The sequence below is a fragment of the Pomacea canaliculata genome, linkage group LG5, assembly GCF_003073045.1.
Source record: "Pomacea canaliculata isolate SZHN2017 linkage group LG5, ASM307304v1, whole genome shotgun sequence".
In the NCBI taxonomy this organism is placed as follows: Eukaryota; Metazoa; Mollusca; class Gastropoda; order Architaenioglossa; family Ampullariidae; genus Pomacea; species Pomacea canaliculata.
Window position 1 is genome coordinate 3,884,461 of NC_037594.1, and position 20,620 is coordinate 3,905,080.

Here is a 20,620-nt window from a genome sequence, read left to right on the forward strand (position 1 = left end):
AACATTTTTTCTGGTATATTGCAGTAAATAAATACAAAAAAGCTTAACCCACAACAACAAATGTAACCAGAACAAAACTATAATTTTTGTCTGAAACATTAGGTAAACTGGGAACAAATTAATTACATGGACAGAAAAGTATCAAAGTACATCAAACAACAAACGTACAGACCCAAACAGCAACAAAATTGGCATTATAACATAATTATACTCTTGCATGGAACTGTGAGCTATGAAGGCCACTAGTAGTAAATGTGCGACTTTGACCATGCTTTAGCTAAGGGACATATAGCCGCTTGCCTGGCTGGATGTTTAATGAAGGAAATCGGCCAAGTAGTCTTTATAATGTACAATCTTTGTAGATCTGTTTGTCCAAAGCCAGGTGAAGTAACTCTTCCTTCAAACATTTCTCCTGCTTAGTACTCAAAAGTTGCAGTGTGATTGGTCCTGGCATCACCATTGAAGGTGGAACGTCTATAGTGGTTAATTGACCTGTGACTGCACATTAAAAACGTTTTCTTTTACAAAGAAAAAGCAAAAATGCCACATCAATTTTCTATTAACTTGAATTGTATGAAGATAAAAAATACGGTGCACATCTTCAAGTGACAGAAGTATATTTCCATATTGCATTCAATATTCCCACATTTATTTATTCATTTATAACCTAGGACTCTGGTTGCTAAAGAAGTCTAGCTGTCAGAGAAATTTACTTTAATACAACAGAGACAACAAGACACTAAATTTCATTTTCAATTGCTAAAAAAAATGTACAACTGGACAACCATGAATCTGTGCCAGACGTATTCCTGTTAAAATCCTATAGTTGAATGAACAATAGTAAGAGATATCTTTTCTTGTATATGTGAAAATGTTAAGTTGGATAAAAAAAACATTTCCATCAGTCATCTATTGTAGCATGTAACAACAGCTTTCTGTCTGAATTTTAAAAAGAAATTTATTAGCAGTTGAGTAATTTTTTACCATGGTTTCTACTAAGTACTATGTTGGCCCTTAATGCTGTTGATGTAGTCCTGACTCCTTTTTTCTCCCTCTTGCAGCACTCTTTTAGGAAGAAGGGACATAAGGATTCTGACCTGAAATGACAGAAAATAAAGACAACAGTGCCACTTCATACTCTCTTGAGACCTATTCAGTGACATAGGAAAATACTCGGATTTGGAGGGGCAACTTCATGTTGACAGTGAATAACATTCACATTCTTGCTTCTGTATCTTTATTTTAGGGGTGGCTGTGCCCCCTAGCCCCACTTCCTGGAGTGGACATTTCAGAAATGCCTCAATATTATTACTATTTGGTAGGTTCTTTAAAGTAAAGAGATAGCAAAATGTGTTAAAATTAAAAGAACAACATCAGATGATTGTACTGTTATTGCAGGGAAATTGGTGAGAATAGCAAAGTGAGTAAAGTAATAATTTAGCAATACCAAAAAATATCATAGCGGTTAAATGACCATAAGAGAGAAAATATTGACAGGGTATGAACTAATCCAAAACACATTCTGCAGGAATATCTCCATCAAACACCCAAGAAATCAACCATCCACTTTATGCAACAGATCTGAGGGACAAACTGTAGGGAAGCGAAATGAAAACTATAAAATAAAGTAGAACTCTAAATGCTCTGCTAAATCACCTAACAGATGTCACATCTTGTGAAACACTTAATGTTTAGAATTGTCCTTTCACCTGATGTTTGGGCGACAGGTTGTGGAAGTTATCTGGTAGATGTTTGTGTAGCAGGTTGCCTGCTTTAAGAATCTCTTTCAATACATATCTGTAATTGTTGCGATTCATGACCTGGTTTGAGATAGCTAGTGTCTCTTCTGTATTGTATACCTGCAACAAAAAAGCCACACAATGCTTTAGCATATAATATAATTTTATAATATAAAAGTAATAATAATATTTATTCAGCATATCTCTGCACTTCTTTCCAATCAGCAAAAGTTTGATGCCTCAGAAGAGGCAAGGAAGACTTCTGGAAAGAAGCAAATGTTCATAACCTAAACATGATATTGTTACATAGGAGATAACACTGTACAGTGTGGAAGGTAGAGTGTTTAGAGCACATGCTCCTACATTAATTATTCTACTTTTTAGTCCAAATAATGGCGTAAATGTCAATGTCTTGAGGACATTAAAAACATAAGCAATCAACTACTGCGATTGTTTAATGAGAAAGTGAACACACTTATCTAAAGTTTTGCTGTATTGATGGTAACTAAATGTTGGAATAAAATGTGTACTCCCTGCCTGATGAAACCATCCTGTTGGAATGATAAGCATCTCGCCTGCTTTCTGCTCGACTTCTATGTAAGTTGCTAAATTGTAGAGAGGATATTGTGTCTGGTCTGGTGCAAAGGTGTTAATTGGACTGTACAATGATAAAAAAAAAGTAGCAATCAAGGAAACAATGCCTGTTTTCTAAGATAATCTGTCACATATTCCGAGAAAAGATGTCAAATCCATTTTATAAATGCTTTAATCAATGCACTAGCCATGGTATTACAGCTGATGTCAGTGGAAAAACATTTATGAAGCAGATGTCACAGAAACTAAGGTAAAACTAAAAAGTGTTCAAGGTGGGAAATAGTTAAAAAGAAATTAACAATTAACCTATGCCAACCTTCTGCTGTTTGTGAAAAGAAATCTTTACCTGTTATACTTGTAGCATTCTAAGGGAAACCCACACATTGCTTCTGGAATAACATAGAGAAGATGGTCTTGGCCTGGTGGAAAAAGCTTTTTCAAAAAAGTGGTGTTAGTCTTGGAGTAAAAAAATCCGTGCAATGAACTCAGGCAGCTAATAAATGCAAGTGACATTTGGTTTAAAACTGTGTTTAACTAATGATTACTAATATTGTCTATAGTTAAGGTGACCAGACGTCCCGCTTTAGGCGGGACAGTCCCGCTTTTGACCTCGTGTCCCGCCTGCTCATCGGGCGGGACGCCCAATGTCCCGCTTTCTGGCTTTCTAGCAAGTCCATCAAATGTCCCAGTTGTCTTTAAAAATCACTTTTTTCGGCGTTCTTTGACGGTGACGACACCATCATCGGCACGTGTCCCGTTTTCGCCCCCGAAACGTCTGGTCACCTTACTATAGTCTACATGTATGTTTTCAATGACATCTTTAAATTATGTGATGCTTTTATCATTAAGGTTCCTGTTGTAGAAACAGAGTATATAGTATAGTTATCGGAGGAGTGCTTAGGCTATTTACTAGCAGGCTAATAAGCTAATTGCTCTTTAACCTTACATTTTGGGGGATGATGGTGTGGTGTGAGCGTGAACGCTCCAAAAGAAAAAAAAATAGAAAAATTACAATTGTATAAAGGAAATGACATAGAAAAACACGTTTTCTCAAAGCCTTGATTAGAAAAGCTATGACATGATACCAACCTTCCACTTTTTTGTTCCTTTAATAACAGCGTTAGTGCCTGTCCAGTTATAAGGGTCAATGTGCAGAGGTGATTGTGAGTAAGCAGAGCCCCACAACAGCATACAATCCCAAGGCCGTATTTCTTTAGGAAACAACTTGAAAAAGTCTTCTTCAGTGTATATCTAAGAATAAAGAGAGAGAGAGAGAGAGAAAAAAAAGAAAAAAATTAATAGGAATGTAGTAATGAATACCAAAAATAATATGTACTGTATCTGTGTTTTAACATAAACTATAGGGCCTTTTGCTATTACATCTTACTCATAAGCTAGCATCTTCTGCTGTACGTGATAAAAGAATACGTGTGGCTCCTAATTTCAATCTGAATCTTGGGACCAACACAACTGAAAGCTTAGTCAGACCTCACATAAACTGCTTGGTTAAAGGGTAAAAATAGCACATCCACACAGTTGTTTGTGGTTAGTAATGTCGTGTCACAACCTTCATTGCCACAGCCCATCGTTTAGAGGGGTGGGTGGGATATTTAGTACCTCATACCCCAACCAAAGCTCTGAAATGTTAAGAGGTAGATCGAGTGTCCTGGGACGATGGATGGGTCGAAATTAGCAGGTGAAGGGGGCAGGGTAGGTTGTGAGAGTGCCCTTTTTGTCTACTCTAATTAATGGTTGACGCACGACGATCGACTCCCTGTGGTCACCCTGGAGAAGAGAGAAATTGAGGTTGTTTTTTCGGGCACGGGTTCTAACGCGATGTGCGAATGTCAGATGAGTAAAGCTGCGCCAACTTTTGCCTTGCGACAATTGGTGCTAATCCAATTCCGTAAAGCCGTTGTCCTAGAGAAAGGAATGTCGCGCGGGATGCACGGTCATCTGGGTTAGGAAAGCAGGTGTCAGTGTGTCCCCACAGTAATAAAAGGCTTTGGGTTCAGATCTCGTCTCGGAACACTATTATATATGTGACATCTGTTCACAGGGCCAGTCGTTGGGATTTTCTCTGTAGCTGGTGCACCTAATTGCAGGGTGGTGCAGAGGGTGCAGGCTGATCTCCACAGCCTCCATAGGAGTGAGTCTGTGTCGGCAGCTCGGATGCCCGTTCTGTAAACTTGTATTTGTGTTGTCAGCAGCTGCATGTTCTTGTTTACTAAGGGTCGATTGGTATTGTCGCTCGTGGCAGGAGGATGAGTGATCGCTGAATGTGTTGGGCTTGACCGTACCTGGGAGTGTATTATCAGGACATACCCAGAACATTTTACATAATGTCTAAAAATAGTTAATTGAAGTTCTGAATAAATTTCATTATGCACATCAACTGGGCTTGCAATTTCAGATAGGGTACTTACAGATGGCAAAATCTGTTTGTGTAGCTCAGGCCTACTGACGATAAACACTTCATCCATCACATACATCCAGCTGGTTGGGGTGGCGTAGTTGATGTATTTGATAAAACCATGAAGAGGAACTGAAAAACCTTCAGACGTTGTCCCCTGTACCAGACGAAAAAGTACTACTAAACATTAATTTTATTGATCTTGAAATTAATTTTATTATTCTTTATTTCATCTGAACTAAGCATGATCTCAGTCCACACACATATATATGTACACATATTTTTATGTGTGTGCATGCAAGAGAGAAAGTCGTCACATGAAGTTAACAAGAACAAAGATGTTAGGTATTCTAAATTATGAGACCGAAACTGCCAACTTTTACTCCAAAAATCTGTATGCTGTGTTTCTGAAATTAGTATTTTACAAACCTATTATTATAATACGGATGGCGTGGGTAGATTTTACGAGTGTTTTGCGTAGATGTGAGCGTCTAGTGACGGCCGCTTTTTATTTGATGTAACGTCCTCACTGAGAGGGCTCACTCGTATAAATGTTGAAGACTAAGAATGCCAAAGAAGACAGCGATTTTTGTTGCCTTTTAGTTGTTTTCTGGTTTAGTTAAGTTAAGCATTTTTATTTGTTGACTATATTTTTCTTCATATTTAAGCCTTTTTTAAAATAAAAGTCAGACATTTTTGTTGAAGTTTTAATTTAGTGTGCATAGCTATAGAGCCGTAAGTGGCGATCATTCTACATTAGTTGTATACACTTTTTATCAAAATCTCAACATAACATGGGTAGTAAATGTATGACTTAAATTTTACCTCGACAATACTAGTTGCAACGTTTTCGTTTCCGTAAGTGAGGTTGAAAAATTCTGTTGTCCACTTAGAAGCTGGCCAGGTGTTAACAACATCAGTAATAATCACCGGCCTAAAGAAAGGACAACAATCACAGCTGGTTATCATTTTTTCTTGTTGGAAAATATTAAACTGATTAAGAAAAGCGTGAAAAGAAAATACTGCTTTTAAAAAGTAAAAGATAGATTTAATATGGCGGTATGCATGGTATGATGATAGCTGAGAAGTACAAATAAGTTCCAGCCAATACGTTTTAGTTTTAATACCAAGAAAGTTTCATTTTTTCTTTCTTCCTTACTGTCAAAACCAAATCATCCTGGCCGGACACAGTACGTGCCATTTGATGTTGACTTGTTATTTGCTTCCAACTTCCTCGTGAAAAACAGGCAACGAACTGCCAGAAAAGACTTATCCACAAAAACAAACAACGTAAGAAAGGAAAACAAACTCAGGTGACCTAGACATGCAATATTCCAACTTACCATTTAGCATCATAAAGGTCCCAAAACTCCTGTAATGACAAATTACTTCGTCTTTCTACTCCTGTTGTCTGTAGGTCATGCTTGTATTTCTTCAGTTGCTCTTCCCTTTCTTTCAGAGCAGCCTGAAAGTCTAAAACATATTCTGGGTGCTTGTCAGTCTGTATCGGCAACTTCTTTTCTGTCTTGGTGGTGTTGAGGTCTTCCCATAGTACAGCTAGACTGATGCTAATCACGACCAGCAATGGAGCCCATATTAAAACAGACTTAGTATTGTTGCCACGTGCTTTTTTCAAGCCGTTTTTAGATGACTTCTTCATGATCTTAGCCTTTCAGGTGCTGACAGTAAATATCTGGAAGGTAAATAAAATTTAGTTATCAATTGTTGTGTCTCAGAGACACAAGAAGAGTGCAGACTGAATAAATGTCTACACTGACATCTATATACTGTAACAGATCATAAAAATCTAAGGATATATATATATCCGTCACGTCGGACATTTTTCTTGCCTTGTTAGTTTTGTGCAGAATGTAGTCCTGGCATGTTTCAGTGCCCGCACTCGAATAGAGAAAGGTGTCGTGTCATGTCGCACGGCTATGTTGTATGTGGCTGTACAGCGATGTGATAAATGAAGGCAAGCCTCGCTTGATGACGTGTGCTTTCCAATTCCCGGCCGCTGGAAGCCAATGGCATTTGACGTCATTCCTGACTTACGTCACGCGTCGTCTGCTCAAAGCTGTTTAGAGATGTTTCTATATTTAGCTGTTAGGGGCTCGTTGTCCTTTCCCCCTTACACCCGCACCCCCCATGTGCATGTTTTTGGCGCGAAATGTCATCAGAATGTTATCAGAATTTCATCGTCGAGCGGTGTGTGCGCTGGGTGTTGGTGCCATCCCCGATATTTAGCGGAAAGGACATTTTTTTCTATGCATGTTAGTCCCGTGATGTTGGCTTGGATCTATTCTCTGTCACACGAACACACACACACACACACATTCACACACGACCCTTCCTAACCACGTACCTCGGGTTTCTCAAAGTTAGAATGATACTAGCTCGTGAATCGTTTTTAATATTATTATTTGTATCCCCATTCCGGGAGATGCAACTATTCTATACAAAATCTGAATATGACTAATAAAAGCAATAATACAAAATTTTTTAAAGATTTTAGAGACTCAAGCTCACCATGCACTAGCCCATGATACACAACAATTGCTTCAATCAGTCTGCGTGTAGATGTTTATTGTCAAGTAAGTGAGTGCTTCTTAAAAATATTGACATCGACGTTTGTCAAAATATTATCTACATGCAGATGGGAGGAGGGAAGGAAATGGCGAGGCAAGTAGGTAGACTTCCATTGTGTGCAACCCCAACAGATTAATTTCTACGTTTCTTCCAGCAAGAGGGTGCTTCATTTATTAATATTTTATTTTTTACCCAGTCCTCTGAAGTGACAGACAGTTGATATGTATTAGGAGAGCATAGTTGTTACGAAGTCAGGAGTCATTCATTGTAGCCATTTTGTTCATTTCGTCATCCGGTTGCAAGAGGCTTTCTTCAAGCAAGCTTTTGTACAGCAAAGTTGTACAAATGAATGAATGAAAAGTGAAAAAGTGAACGATGGAGAAATAACTATAAATTGAAAAAAACTTGTCTTTTTCATTTTTAAGTCATTTTGGAGCATTCAAATAAAAAAAGCATCTTTTCTCGGAACCAGCGATAACGACTGTAAATATCACAAAACATGAAAAATCCTGGAACTGTCCACTGTCTGTGCATGATCAGTCCCCGGATTCACAGGACAACCGCAGTCTGGACCAAGAAGGACAGCAGATGTAGTGGCAATGACTTTAAACATATTGTTGATTGATGCGGTCAGGAAAATACCAATATAATACTTTCGCCTAGATAAGTCCCATCAGACGACTTTTCACGACTAATACTATCAGTGAACCCAGCAACATCAGATCCAAAGCTGCAAAGAACCAGAAAAAAACACTTTCGTTAACTTTTCATTTGTCAGATAGTTATTAGTTCGTTGTACACGAAACCGTGGTGAAATATTATATTTCTGCATAAAACAAATTAAGATTGTGATGAAAACATTATAAATCCGTACAGGCAAGCCAGATTGACTCAAATTCAACTCAGTTTGGGGTACTGTTCACTCATGCAAAGCAAAATATACAGCCACGCGGAGATGCCCCAATACTCCACCTGCTAAGGTCAGCTTTTTACAGAAGTGTAAATATGTAAGAACAGTTGATGTAGAACAATTCAGGCATGAAACGTACCTGGTGTGGAGGCGCTGCTGGCGGGAGGGGCGTTAGAACTGACGTCATTGCAAACCATTGTGGGAGTGTAGGGGCCCATGTTTTTATTTCGCAACATTAGCTGAAATGAGCGCATGTTCTCTGCGCCCTTTAAGCCTGTGTCGAAAGAGAAAACATAGTTTTAGAATCTGTTTCTTCAGATTTATTATAAAAATGCTTGTAAAAAGAAAAAAAATCTTTCTTTGTACAGATTTATTACAGAGATAATGTTGGTGTAATCGACCTTGCTGCTGTTGTCATTGTCGTACAGGTGAAAACAATCGAAACAATTTATCAGCAGCTTCCAAGCGTACAGTCAAACATCTCTGACGTACCCAGGAAAAATACCCGGATCGTGGTGCAGACATTGGGTACAATTTGGTTGATGTCCACGGCGATATTGTAGCGCCCTGTGCTGAGAGCATCTGCATATGTGTTGGAGATGGTCGTCCTGAAAACAGTCAACACTTTTTTAATAGCAAAAAAGGCGAATGGGTACGTGTGTACATGTGTAATTGTATGTGTGGATGTGTATACGAGGGCATGTGTGTCTGAGTGTGTCTATGTGCATATGTGTGTGTGCATAGTATGTATGCATGTGCATGTGACTGTTTATGTGTACATGTCTATGTGACTATCTGACCTTGTTCTTGTATATGTGAATGTGACTATATGAGTATCTATGTATGTGTATATGAGTGAATGTGACTATGTGAATGTGTGTGCGTGTGTATGTATGTGTATATGACTATGCATGTTATAATGTATGTGATAATGCATGTGAAATGTGTATATTTAATTATATGATTTTGTATGTGTATATGTGACTGTATGTGTATGACAATGTATGTGACTGTGTTCTTATACATGTATCTATATGTCTGTATGTGTAATGTATGTGACTATGTAAATGTGTATATTTAACTATGTGACTGGGTCTTTGTGACAACGTGACTATTTATAGCAAGAAATTGGTAGTTTTGCCGTATTCTTTTCAATACATAGTAAAGTGGTTTGAGGAACTGAACGGTGGGAGAGACAGAAAGAAAATCATCTGCCACTAACCTATTGATCTGAGGACGTGAAGTGATGGAAACGTCGATGTAATTTGATGTCTCATCTGGAAAGATGTCAGCACAGGCCAGCCGAGCGGCGCCCTTGTTGGGTGCGTGTACCACGATGGACCGACCAACCACTGCAACACAGGGGCAAAAACAAGAAACTCTTAGTCGCCTCTACAGACATGTCAACAACCCTCTTAGTCACTGCAACTCGTAACAAGCCAGCTAGTCACGTGTGATGATACATACTTATATCCCAATAATCCCTCAAAAAATACATAATAGCATGATACAGTTCTGTCGACATTATAAAGTGGTGTGATCAGTTGAAATGAACTGAGAACAAAGGGTCTTCATGATGATGTTGAAAACAAAGGACTGGGTCTCTGTGTTCATGATGAATCAGATGAACACAAGTGCACGGACATGCAAGCATTCTCTCTCCTTTCTTCTTACACACACACATATTTCACACCTCCGTATTGGCCAGCAAGCGGCAGGAAGGTGTCTGACCCCAGTTTTATCCCGCTGTTCATGCTGTAGGTACCCAGTTTGCCGGACTGATCACCCAGTTCACAACGCAGGGGGTTCAACTCACTGCACTCTTGGTAGTTAGCCTTGAAAACAAACAAGATGCTCAAACTCTGTATTAACTGCTCAGCAAACTATTCAATATCTATGTATCATGCTAGTTTATTCCTTGTTGCCCCTTTGAGGAGAACAGGGCCGCTACAATGTATCATGGACCAATGTCGAACTCTCAAAACCATCAAGCAGCTAACTGTGTAAGGTGAACAAAGAGCATCATACATACCGTGACATTGACCCTGAAGGGGTTATAGTGACCACCGGTGCTCATGCAGCGATTAGTGTCTGCGTTGCCATCACCAGAGACCAGATTTTCGTGTGTGTGCCAGTTGTGGTCGTTCGTCTGACAAGACAGATCGAGCCACAGTACAGTAATGGTCATGGCAAATGGGCAGGGAGGTCTTTTTTGTTGTGAGCATTATTCTTGTTCTCATCGTTGAGACTAACAATTATCCTATGAGAGAGTCGTTAAATGAGTGACTGAGTCATAAAAAGTGTCCCTGAGCATTAAATGAGTCGATGAGTCCCTCAGTGATGCATTTAATGAGTCGATCAGAACGTGAGTCAGTGAGAGTCAATCCGAGAGAGAGAAAGCCAGTCGGTGATAACAGTTTTGGTAAATGTGAAATGTACCTGTCACTTTAATCATGGCCTAACTCAATCAGAAATACCGGGGCCATCTCTCACCTGTAGGCCGTTTGTCATCCTGAGCTCCACCTTTACGGTCGTATCGCTCATCGTACCGTCAGGATATAGGTACTGGCTCTGCAACCGGAAATGAGTATCAACTACCTCCCCATAGATCAAGAAATGCGAGCCTTAGCATTGTGTTTCTAGTATAGAAAACCACAGGACCAGTCATCAACACTGAGGCTGCTAAATGTGGGTAACCTAAATAAATACACAAACTCTATATTCTTGACATAGTTTTGACCTGCAGAATTGTCTACCCTTCCATAAAATATTATTTTTTCTCATTGCAATAAGTGCTATAGGCATTTTCTCCTATTGTTGTGCAGAATGACTAAACGAAAATCGCTTCTTTATTTTAAGTACATGCCTAAAAATAACAAACTCACCAGTGAGATTTGTCCAGTGACGTCACCGTTAAAAACGGCCTTGGCCTTCATCTGCATCCCGCCTACCCGCATGGTGTCCATCAGTTCACTGCAGTTTATTATGTTCGACCCTGACATCAAAGTGATAGCACGTCCCGCAACGCTTCTGGGACCGAAGAGATCGAGCGAGGAGTCCATCAGCTCTCGAGACCTGGAGGAAGGGCTGACTACTCCGAACTTCCCCGAGATATCCCCCACCGGATACTGGTCAAGGGTAGGCGAAGGGCTCGAAGGGGCTACGACTGCGAAAGGGTTAAAAACGCTGTTAGCAGCTGGGCACGAGGTTTTAGACAAAAGCAGGGGGCTGACCTGAAGGCGCGAGTCTCCCTGAGGGAGTAAGGTCATGTTCAGGTACACGAAGGTAGGCTCCCTAATCACGCCCACATTCTGGGTCATCAACACCTGCGCGTTCAAGCCGCTGACGACGCGAGGCATGACAGGAAGAATGTTGGCGCATGACAACCGCACGACATCGCTAGATGACGCCATCAGCACCACTGACTTGCCGACGATGGACTTGCCACCACTTAGGGGCAGGTTAACATCCGTAAAAAAGGCCCTGCTCCGCTCGCCCCCCGTTGCCCGCACCGACAGCCTTCCATGTTTTCTGCCCATGTCCCCCAGCATACACCGCAGCGGATTTCCGGTTGTGCATTGCTCGACGTAACCGCTCGTCGCCACGGTATACGGGTTTATGACGTCACCGGTGGACAGGCAGCGCATGCTCGGGTTTCCATGAAGCTGGTCATCCGAGTGGAAGGTGGCGTGTATGGCCCAGGAGTGGGCGTCCGTGATGTTGGTGCTGCCGTCCGCGTAGTCCATCTCTACGAAAACAGACGTATCCGCGTCTTCCTCGCCAACAGGCTGCTGGAACAGCACGTGGCCTATGACTGGAAAGGTGAAGGTTGCCAGCGCGGAGACCAAGGTCACAGTGGGGCGGATGTTGGTGCATACCCAGCGAGGAGTGTTGGGCAAGTCCTTGTGGATCACAAGAGAGCGCCCGAGGACGCTGCGAGGCCCAAACAGTTGTAGGTTCCAATCCCGATAGGTCGCTTTTTTCTCGGACAGGCCAGACAGCATCCCAAACTTGCCACTGAGGTCCCCTACCTGCAAATCATCGACATTCAGATCGACGATTGATGTCCGCAACTAAAACGTAAAAAGGTAGAACAAGAACAAAAGGCGATACAAATAAAAGACCGAGAATGTGGATATCCATCATACCTCATACTCATCTTCTGTCCCTGCAGCAGGGGCAGGTGGCGGGGAGGTCTTGTAGTCGCGAGCGAAAGGGTTAAAATGTCCAGCCACGGCTGCAGCGCTGCACACCTGCTGGTTCGCCACCACCCGCTGGGGTACCGGCCACTCGTGTACATGATACCCGCCTGCAGTGGCACTCGGGATGGTCAAGTTCACCACTACTACGACTGGGTCAAAGGGCGAGTCCTGAGTCAGAACCACGAACCCCTTAACCCCATCGTCACTGAATTCCGCTCGGCCCGTGCGGGGTGGGTAGAGTCGGATGTCGGCGCAAGCTGTAGGAGTGGTCTGGCCTGACTTGTACAAGACGAGTCTTTTAGTCCCTGTGGTCACGGAGTTGAATCCAGAGAGGGGTAGATTGAGATCCAGCAATGACATGCGGGTGGAGGAAGAAGCAGTCCCTACGGTCACTCGGCCGAGTTTGCCGGTCAGGTCACCTACCGCACAACTGTTAAATATTGGGAACGCGCGAGGTTAGATCAAGAACAAGTATTGAAATATATTGGTTTCGAAGCATGACTGGTGATGCAAGATATATTTATATCACAAGCTACTTGAAGGAAAAGGTAACAAAAGCGGCAGATATTGTATTTGGAATGAAAGAAAGATTATCCACGTTCATGAAATGCGAGATCATTTGCATGTGTAGGTCAGCAGGTACCTGGTGTGACTGCTGGTGCAGTTGGTCACCATGCCAACGGCAAGACTAACGGTGCTGCAGTCTCCGCTTGACTCCACAATTCGCCAGTCGAGGCTTTGGGTGCCCATCACAGAGTTGTCGAAGTAAAGGTCAGAGATCACGCGGGTCACGGCTGCGGACGGCATTGCGCCTGCCACCTGGCGAAAGACGACGACACCCAAGACATTGCTGCGGAAGATGGCCCTGGCTGTGACGTAAGTTCCGGTGTTCTCAACGGTTGCGCATGCCACAGGCAGCCTGGAGCTGTTCAGCAGCACAACAGACAGACCTGCGAGGAACAAAATTCAAATTCAAACAGGATGTATTCGTCATTATTTCTTTTCTCATATAAGTTAATGATACTGCGCAGGATATCAGAACAAAAAGATATACTGTCTAGACTTTCTGTAAAGATGATAAGTATATTATCCAACTTACAGTCTCTTTTAAACATCACACATTCTGAATTTACACCTCTCTTCTTGTATGACCAAAGTATTCCTTGTCCGCTTCTGGCAAGTAATCATTGACAGCTACAGTAGCATCTGGCAGCAATTTTTATTTTACTTTTAGTCGTGTTTGACGAGTTTTAGTGACTAGTGATCAGTTTGTCGTTTAAACCGTAGCTTGAAATTTTGTTTGACACATCTGGTGACTTGCTGATAGTTATTAGTTTTGACTGCTGATACTTTTGTATGGATACTTTACTTTTGAGTGTAGCTGTATGTTATGGTTTTTACTGTTATTGTTATTTACTGTTATTTTTATTGTTATTTAATCTTGAGATTATTTTCGGAATTAGTATTTTACTTGAATCATAAGCTTTAAAGAATGTATTAGGTGAGGTTAACTAACCCTCGATGCTTTTGGCGCCACTCAAGTCAAAACCAGATGTCGTAGAGTTCATTGCCACTCCTGCGACAGTTGGTAGAACTCTGTAACAAGATAATTCATTAGAATGCGTGCTTGTTATGTACTCACACTCTAACCGTGAGATAACGACTGTGGAATGTTACAGATTTTTTTGAAGATTTTTTTTTTTAACCAACTCAGAACTAAGTCCTTATGACCGCCATTGCTAGTAACACAACGCTCACCTTGATCATCATCATCGTAGGTGATCCACTATAGTCGTTGTAATAAGCTTGTATTCTGTATTACCGTCAGTCTCATCGCTGCTTTCTTCCCATCCTCTCATCTCTCTAAGCCTCTAGGACCTTGTCGCTCATTCTAAGATTATCAGTCTCACATTTATGACAAATAGAGGTTTACCTGGGGCCCAGCGAGCTGTCACTGCACGGCTGCCTGGCGTCCATATTGACTCGGAAGTTGCGTAGTTCCCACGTGAGGCCGCTGGGCAACGATCTTCCGCTCAGTGCAAAGATCACCGTGACGCTGGTTCCTGGAGTAGTCTGAGTGAAAGTGATGCTTCCCTTCACACCTCCTACAGACACCTCCGCTCGCAGAGTTGTCGCTGATTCCACCCGCCATACTGAAACTAACAGTGACAAGAAGAAGATTGAGGAGACCAAAGGCATGGCATCAGTGAGTCTTAAGTTTTAAATTTCGACTTTCTTTTCAGGGCGCATCCCAGAGAAGACGCTTAGTGCAGCTTTAATTGAATAGAATATGATATCTCGCACAAATAAAGACATTATACAGAAATTCGTACTAGTTGAATGTGTGCTTTTGCAGTGTGAGGGTCATGTACAGTACCCGTGGGCGACCAAGCATCCATTTGTTTGTGTTTTAGTTAACTCAGAATTTGTTGGTCATGTCTCGTGAATGTGGCCAGTGTCTGTATCTGTAATAGAAAGGGAGTGTGGGAGAAAGAGCAAGCAAGGGGTAGTGTGTATGTATGTCCAAATGTGTCTGATAAGCGTAATTACTCTTTCTTTCATCATCAAATCATATTCCGTGTCCAATGTCACTTGGTCAATAAACAATGTCTTATTCTAGTTCTCTCCCCCAATGCATCCATTGTTATCATTGATAGAGTAAGAGCTTCTGATAAAGCTGAAGGCGTTCAGCAACACATCATGTCTTACATCATAAGCAGTCTCGCACTTACTTATCTCTAATGTCTCAGACTCAGACAAAGGTGTAAAAAGGACACTGAGTGAGCGGACAACACAGTCGCCGACCTAACCCTGACAACTGACAAGCGAGGACACTCTCGCCTCGTCTGAAGCATAATTAATGCGTAAAAGTCAGCAGGAGGCACATTGCCGCTAGCTATATTTACTATAGTTAGTCGTCTGTTTGTGCCTATCAGTGCTCATGTACCTGGACCTTACAGTGTTTCTCTTTCTGCCATCCCACGGTTATCAGTTATTCAGTTTTAAGGTAGAGCAAGCAAAACGTGCTACATTATAATGCAATGTGTGTCTGGTAATGTACAGTGTGTAATATTCCACTCCTGAGTTGTACATTGTAATGAGAATGTTCACTTATTTTCTATCAAGTCTGAATAGAGAAGCCATGCTAGTGTTCCTATCAACACGAACTTGTATTACTGGACTGCTGGCAGACGATTTTTCCCAGTTAACTACTAAAACGAGGCAGGTGTGTAGAAAGCTTCCGGTTTATTCACATTTCAGATTAACTACTAAAACGAGGCAGGTGTCTACAAAACTTCCGGTTTAGTCACAGGCATTGTTTAGGCTCGTCGAGACTAACAGTGGAGAACTTCTCTAGGGGCTAGCCGTCTCGGCAGACAGCAATCCACCTTTACACATCCGTGCAACCAATCCTGACTGAAACAAGCTTGGGACACGTTTCACGATGACTGGGCTTTCACAGATCACAATCTGCTCCCTGCCCTAAAGTGGAAATCACACCATCTTCATTCCGCACTTAAACTCGCCTGATTGTATGGACGTCGACATGAAAGGAAAAAAAATTAAGTGCGTATTGCTGACTGACTCATCTGCAGGCGAGCAGACATTAAGGATAACTCACCAGCTGTCTCACAATACATCTTCCATTAATGTCCGCCCACAAAAGTCACACCGTTCGCCGTAAACTGCAATCGAACATTCGACCTGTCTCTTAAAATTGCAGGTCCCCGACCTTCGTACCTTTTTGGACTAAGTCTGGTCCCGTGAGAAACTTCTGGAAATATCCGCTCTCCGTTTTCCTTTTTTGCTATAACACTCTGGTATTTCCTTTTATGCAAGCTCTTACACCTGCTGTTCATGCTGTATATGAGAAAATTGTATGTGTGACTGGCTTTTTTATTAAAATATCAATTTCTTCATACCCTTAAAGGAGTGAATGAATAAAATGTCGCGGGTGTGGCGTTGGTTTCTGTCAGATCTGTCATCCCGCACACACAACCCCCCGCCACACCCCCCCAAAAAAACAACAACAACAAACAAACACCACACACACACACTCAAGCAGACAACCAAACAAAAACCTATGCACATGTACGACAGCAAGCAATATGACAATAAATAAAGTCCATCACTTCTCTTACAATCGTTTTATACCAAATGTACCGACTTACAGCAACCTTTTCCTAAATAAGTTATCGTTTATATACTCATACATATAGCCGCTCTCTCTATATATATAATATAAAGAAACTCATAAAATGGCCTAGATTGCATTGTTTATATTATATATTACACTGTAATGAGTTTTGTATTTTGTATTATTTAAAACACTTGAACCAAACACAAAACTAGAGATGGCGTTTTCCTTTCTCGCTCTCCACTGTAGATATGCGGACATTACACGCACACGCGCACGCGAACACACTCACATCTTTAGCCCAGCACATAAATGAACGATGGTCAAACTCTTTCTTCATTCGTGAAACTGTGAACACAGTCCTACACTGTTCTTGCTCTCTTAAAGTGCTTGCTTACATGAGCACTGAGGGCAGTCAGACCTCCATTCTCAAAATCAATTAAAACAAGCTAGCTTTAGGTCACGCTGACAGTTAAAAAAAAAAAATCGGTAGCTTTAGGTCACGCCAGCAATTAAATAAAGCTAGCTTTAGATCGTGCTGGCAATAAAAATAAATCAGCTTTAAGGGACTGTCCCATCCACGGACCCTGTAATAGAGGGGTGAGTAACAGTTTCAGTGACAAGAGCTTCCAATAGACATCTTAACGAACCTGACTTTTAGCTCGCAACGCTTTTTTCTCCCTCCTATCGTCGTGGACTGTAATTATTCTGTGGCCAGAGATGTCTGTTGTGTTTGCACAGATCGAGTCACGTGCTGCCTTGTGACACTGCGATTGGTCCATTACAAGCGCAGCTTTCACTTACATGCAAATATTTTCTGCCGTTTTGGTAGAAATATTACCGGTGGCTTACTTTTCTGGTTGATTTAGTGTTTCCACTTCGAAGTGATTTCGAACTGTAGTGGGAAAGAGAGGGGGACAAAACCGGAGTGCCCAAAGAAAACCCCCGATGCCCAGCCCTGCAAAGAGGTCACAGAATATCCCGAGGCGAGATCGGAACCCAAAGCCTCTCAATGCAGTAATGACAAGAGAGTATTTCAATCATTAAGTTACCTGACGCCCCATGTTTAATTGCTGTCTTGGTGCTTCATTTATCGACTTCCTTTTACCCAATTTGACATACCTGTCAGGTGTCCACGGGTGAAAAATATATACCCAGCGCAGCCGATCCTACTTTTTGAAAACGCATAAAGTACAGTTCGTCACAACGCTACAGTTCATCGGTAAAGTTCTGTTTACCATGGAATTCACCCAAGCGTGTCTTTCAACGAGAAGAGTACAGTTCACGCTTAGTAATGAGTAAGAGATGGGCGCCGCCCTCCCAGGGCTACTAGGGTTTGTATGCTTAGACCCCTCAAGTCACCTCATCCGTGCAGGTCACGTGGGGCTGAAGAATAAAAGTTGTGAAGACGGCGACGCACCTTAGGGTAGTTGTTAAAGCAATCATTTGTCAACACTGCTATGTAACCCAAAGTTTGTGTGCTCAGATCTCGTCTTGGAAAACTCACTACACGGGACATTTATTCAAAGGCCTGCATGACGAGACCTTCCTCCGGGTACTTCGGCCTCCTCCCGTGTCCATCATCCCTCTTTTACAGCATCCATTTCGGTGTCTATATGTTTGATCGGTGCTTTTGCTGCGCCTTCTGCCTCTGCTCTGACTTCCTTTCTATGCTTACGCTTAATTGTTTCAAATTTCTGTAGAAAAAATCCACATGTCTATAGAAAAATCCACAAATATGTGGTTGCTTCTGCTTCGTCATCTAACCATCCCTACAACCACATTTGCGCCATCTTGCCGCCAGTACTTCGTTTTACTTTAAGTCACTGCAATTTTTATTAATTGTCTTTGATCGAGTGATCAAACTTGCTGGATACTGTTTTCATATTCTTATTTCCTAGATTTACGTAGCATGCATCAACAGCACATTTTCTGGTTAGTCATTCTTCCTCCTAAATTGTATACTTATTGTAAGTTCTGTGCAAGGGCAAAAACTGACTGTCACGTGCCTTGTCTTTTGAATGCTCTGAAGAAATTTTAAGTTGTTCGAGTCACTCGGGAGTCTTTGCTCTGGTATGCCATGTCTTTACCTTTAGCTCATCCACTGCCCTACTTGTGTGGTACTTTGTGTGAACATTTCTTCTCTGCCAGCATTTGTGGCTATTGATGTTATTACAAACAGTGACTGAAAGGTGAAATGTTTATAGCTCTCGTCGTGGTTCCAGATAGCTTAAAATCAGATGAGGGTCCAAAGACATATTACACTCAAACTGGTAAAATCGTGAATGAACAAAATGAATCACGACACTCTTAGTTCTTATAGCCCGATTCCTCATTGCATTTAGTATATTTGTCTTTTATTATTCATCGGAACTCATCTTTCTTTATGTATGTTGTCTCGTATTTGTCTCAAGCGACATGAGCATGCTCCTCACGAGCGTGAGTATGCACAATACAAATCATTATTTATTGTTATTAAAACTATCAAACACATTGCACTGTTTAGACCAATGTTGGTAAACGTTGTGGAATCAAGTTTTGTATCACAGTTGACACAAACTGCCTAACGGACAATTAAATACTTCCGATACAAACATCTACAACAAAAGTTTCAGTGTAACGGCTACTCTGTGCGAAAAGCTGGAAAAAAAACAACAACAACAGATAGACAAATCTTGCAAAATAATGCTGAACTTACGTATGAAGAAGACGGCAAGGTGTATGGCCTGGCAGGTCATAGTGAACGTTAGGACTGACGGCGGTTGGCGGCGTCACGCGAACGAGAACACAACACTCGTGCGAGTATTCTTCCGCTGTGGAGTAAATAGTGCACTCAAGTCCTTCCCCTCGCTGACAACTGTCAACTACCGCTGCCAGTGACACACTTGTATGAGGTCGCAACTGCGCAGACCTGGTACAGTATTTGTACAGCGTCTGTCAGGTGTGAAGTTCAAAAGTCGCGAGTCTCGGATCGAGTGTCGCAGTGTTACCTGGCGCTCATTCAGTGGGAGGACCTCGACTGTCACAACATTTCTTGTGTCAGCTTGTCGGGGCTTCTTTATGTCCGGTTACAGTAGTCTTCTCCAAAATACATTCGTACCGAAGCTATAAACATCTTGGCCTCTCCTCCAGACACGTGCATTGCTAGTGTTTACTAAAACTAACGGGACGCATAGTCACTCTTCGCCGCAGTGTCTTGCTCGCACGCAGGATGATAAGCAACATCGAAAAATTGTTCAACCGTAAATTGTAAACATTATGACAAGGGAGGAAAGATGAGATTGAGAGAGTAGAAGGATGTTACTGTGGGGCAGGTAAGTATAAAATGTCATCGTTTGCCTGCACATGGGGGAGGCCGGGAGGGGAACAGGGGAGCCGAAACGAATATAGGTGAAAAGATTGATGACAGCTGTGTGTCATCAACGGCTGCGGTGACTAGGCTAAGTGAAACCTTGACGACAGCCGATGGATGTGATCATCGATCATGGCGTCGTCTTCACGAACATTTCAATCATATCTGCAATAAATCGACGATAAATGGGTGGTGGTGGGCGTATGGTTATGTATGTGTTTGTCTGTGTGTGTGTGGTCATGCTCTTGAATGGTGATCGAGTTGGCAATGCACGATTACCACTTTCACGGCATCGCACACGCACACAAATACAAAAACTATACAGTGGTGAGAAAGAAACAATTAGATACATTTACACACATTCTCTCTTCCTGAAAGCATTAAACTGCGACTTCACTATTCCGAAAGTTTGTCGGCGCTAGCACACCCACAGTCATCGTCAGATTATTCTTCCAAACACAGTGATGTAGTTCACTTTCCACATACATTGCTTTGTCGGGAAATACTTGTCACGCGGTGACTGTTCAAGGTCCTGTGATTTTCGGTCCCTAAATTCGACGATACGAATCGTGTTTATAATTTCTGCCTTAAGGTTTTGATTGGACTCATTTCAGATCATCCCCAAACTGATACAGGCATTGTGGGAGTACCAGTCGTACCGAGTCTACTATCATTGGGCTTCA

At 41.9% G+C, this 20,620-nt stretch overlaps 2 protein-coding genes across 2 annotated transcripts; both read right to left on the reverse strand.

The window, feature by feature from the left end:
* On the reverse strand, positions 1-6,794 carry LOC112564871 (F-box protein At1g78280-like). Its single transcript, XM_025239957.1, has 10 exons — positions 6,597-6,794; positions 6,090-6,439; positions 5,572-5,680; positions 4,760-4,903; positions 3,423-3,584; positions 2,680-2,765; positions 2,277-2,397; positions 1,710-1,859; positions 985-1,097; positions 1-498 (listed from the first exon to the last, which is right to left on the reverse strand). Exons 2-9 carry the CDS (start codon positions 6,404-6,406, stop codon positions 996-998), a joined length of 1,191 nt encoding a protein of 396 aa, XP_025095742.1. The 5' UTR covers positions 6,407-6,439; positions 6,597-6,794; the 3' UTR covers positions 1-498; positions 985-995.
* Positions 6,795-7,311: 517 nt separating this feature from the next.
* On the reverse strand, positions 7,312-19,798 carry LOC112563858. Its single transcript, XM_025238262.1, has 13 exons — positions 19,284-19,798; positions 14,381-14,606; positions 13,964-14,043; positions 13,091-13,397; positions 12,394-12,877; positions 11,131-12,276; positions 10,739-10,816; positions 10,278-10,394; positions 9,939-10,080; positions 9,468-9,597; positions 8,738-8,853; positions 8,385-8,519; positions 7,312-8,065 (listed from the first exon to the last, which is right to left on the reverse strand). Exons 1-13 carry the CDS (start codon positions 19,321-19,323, stop codon positions 7,995-7,997), a joined length of 3,072 nt encoding a protein of 1,023 aa, XP_025094047.1. The 5' UTR covers positions 19,324-19,798; the 3' UTR covers positions 7,312-7,994.
* Between the last annotated feature and the right edge of the window lie 822 nt (positions 19,799-20,620).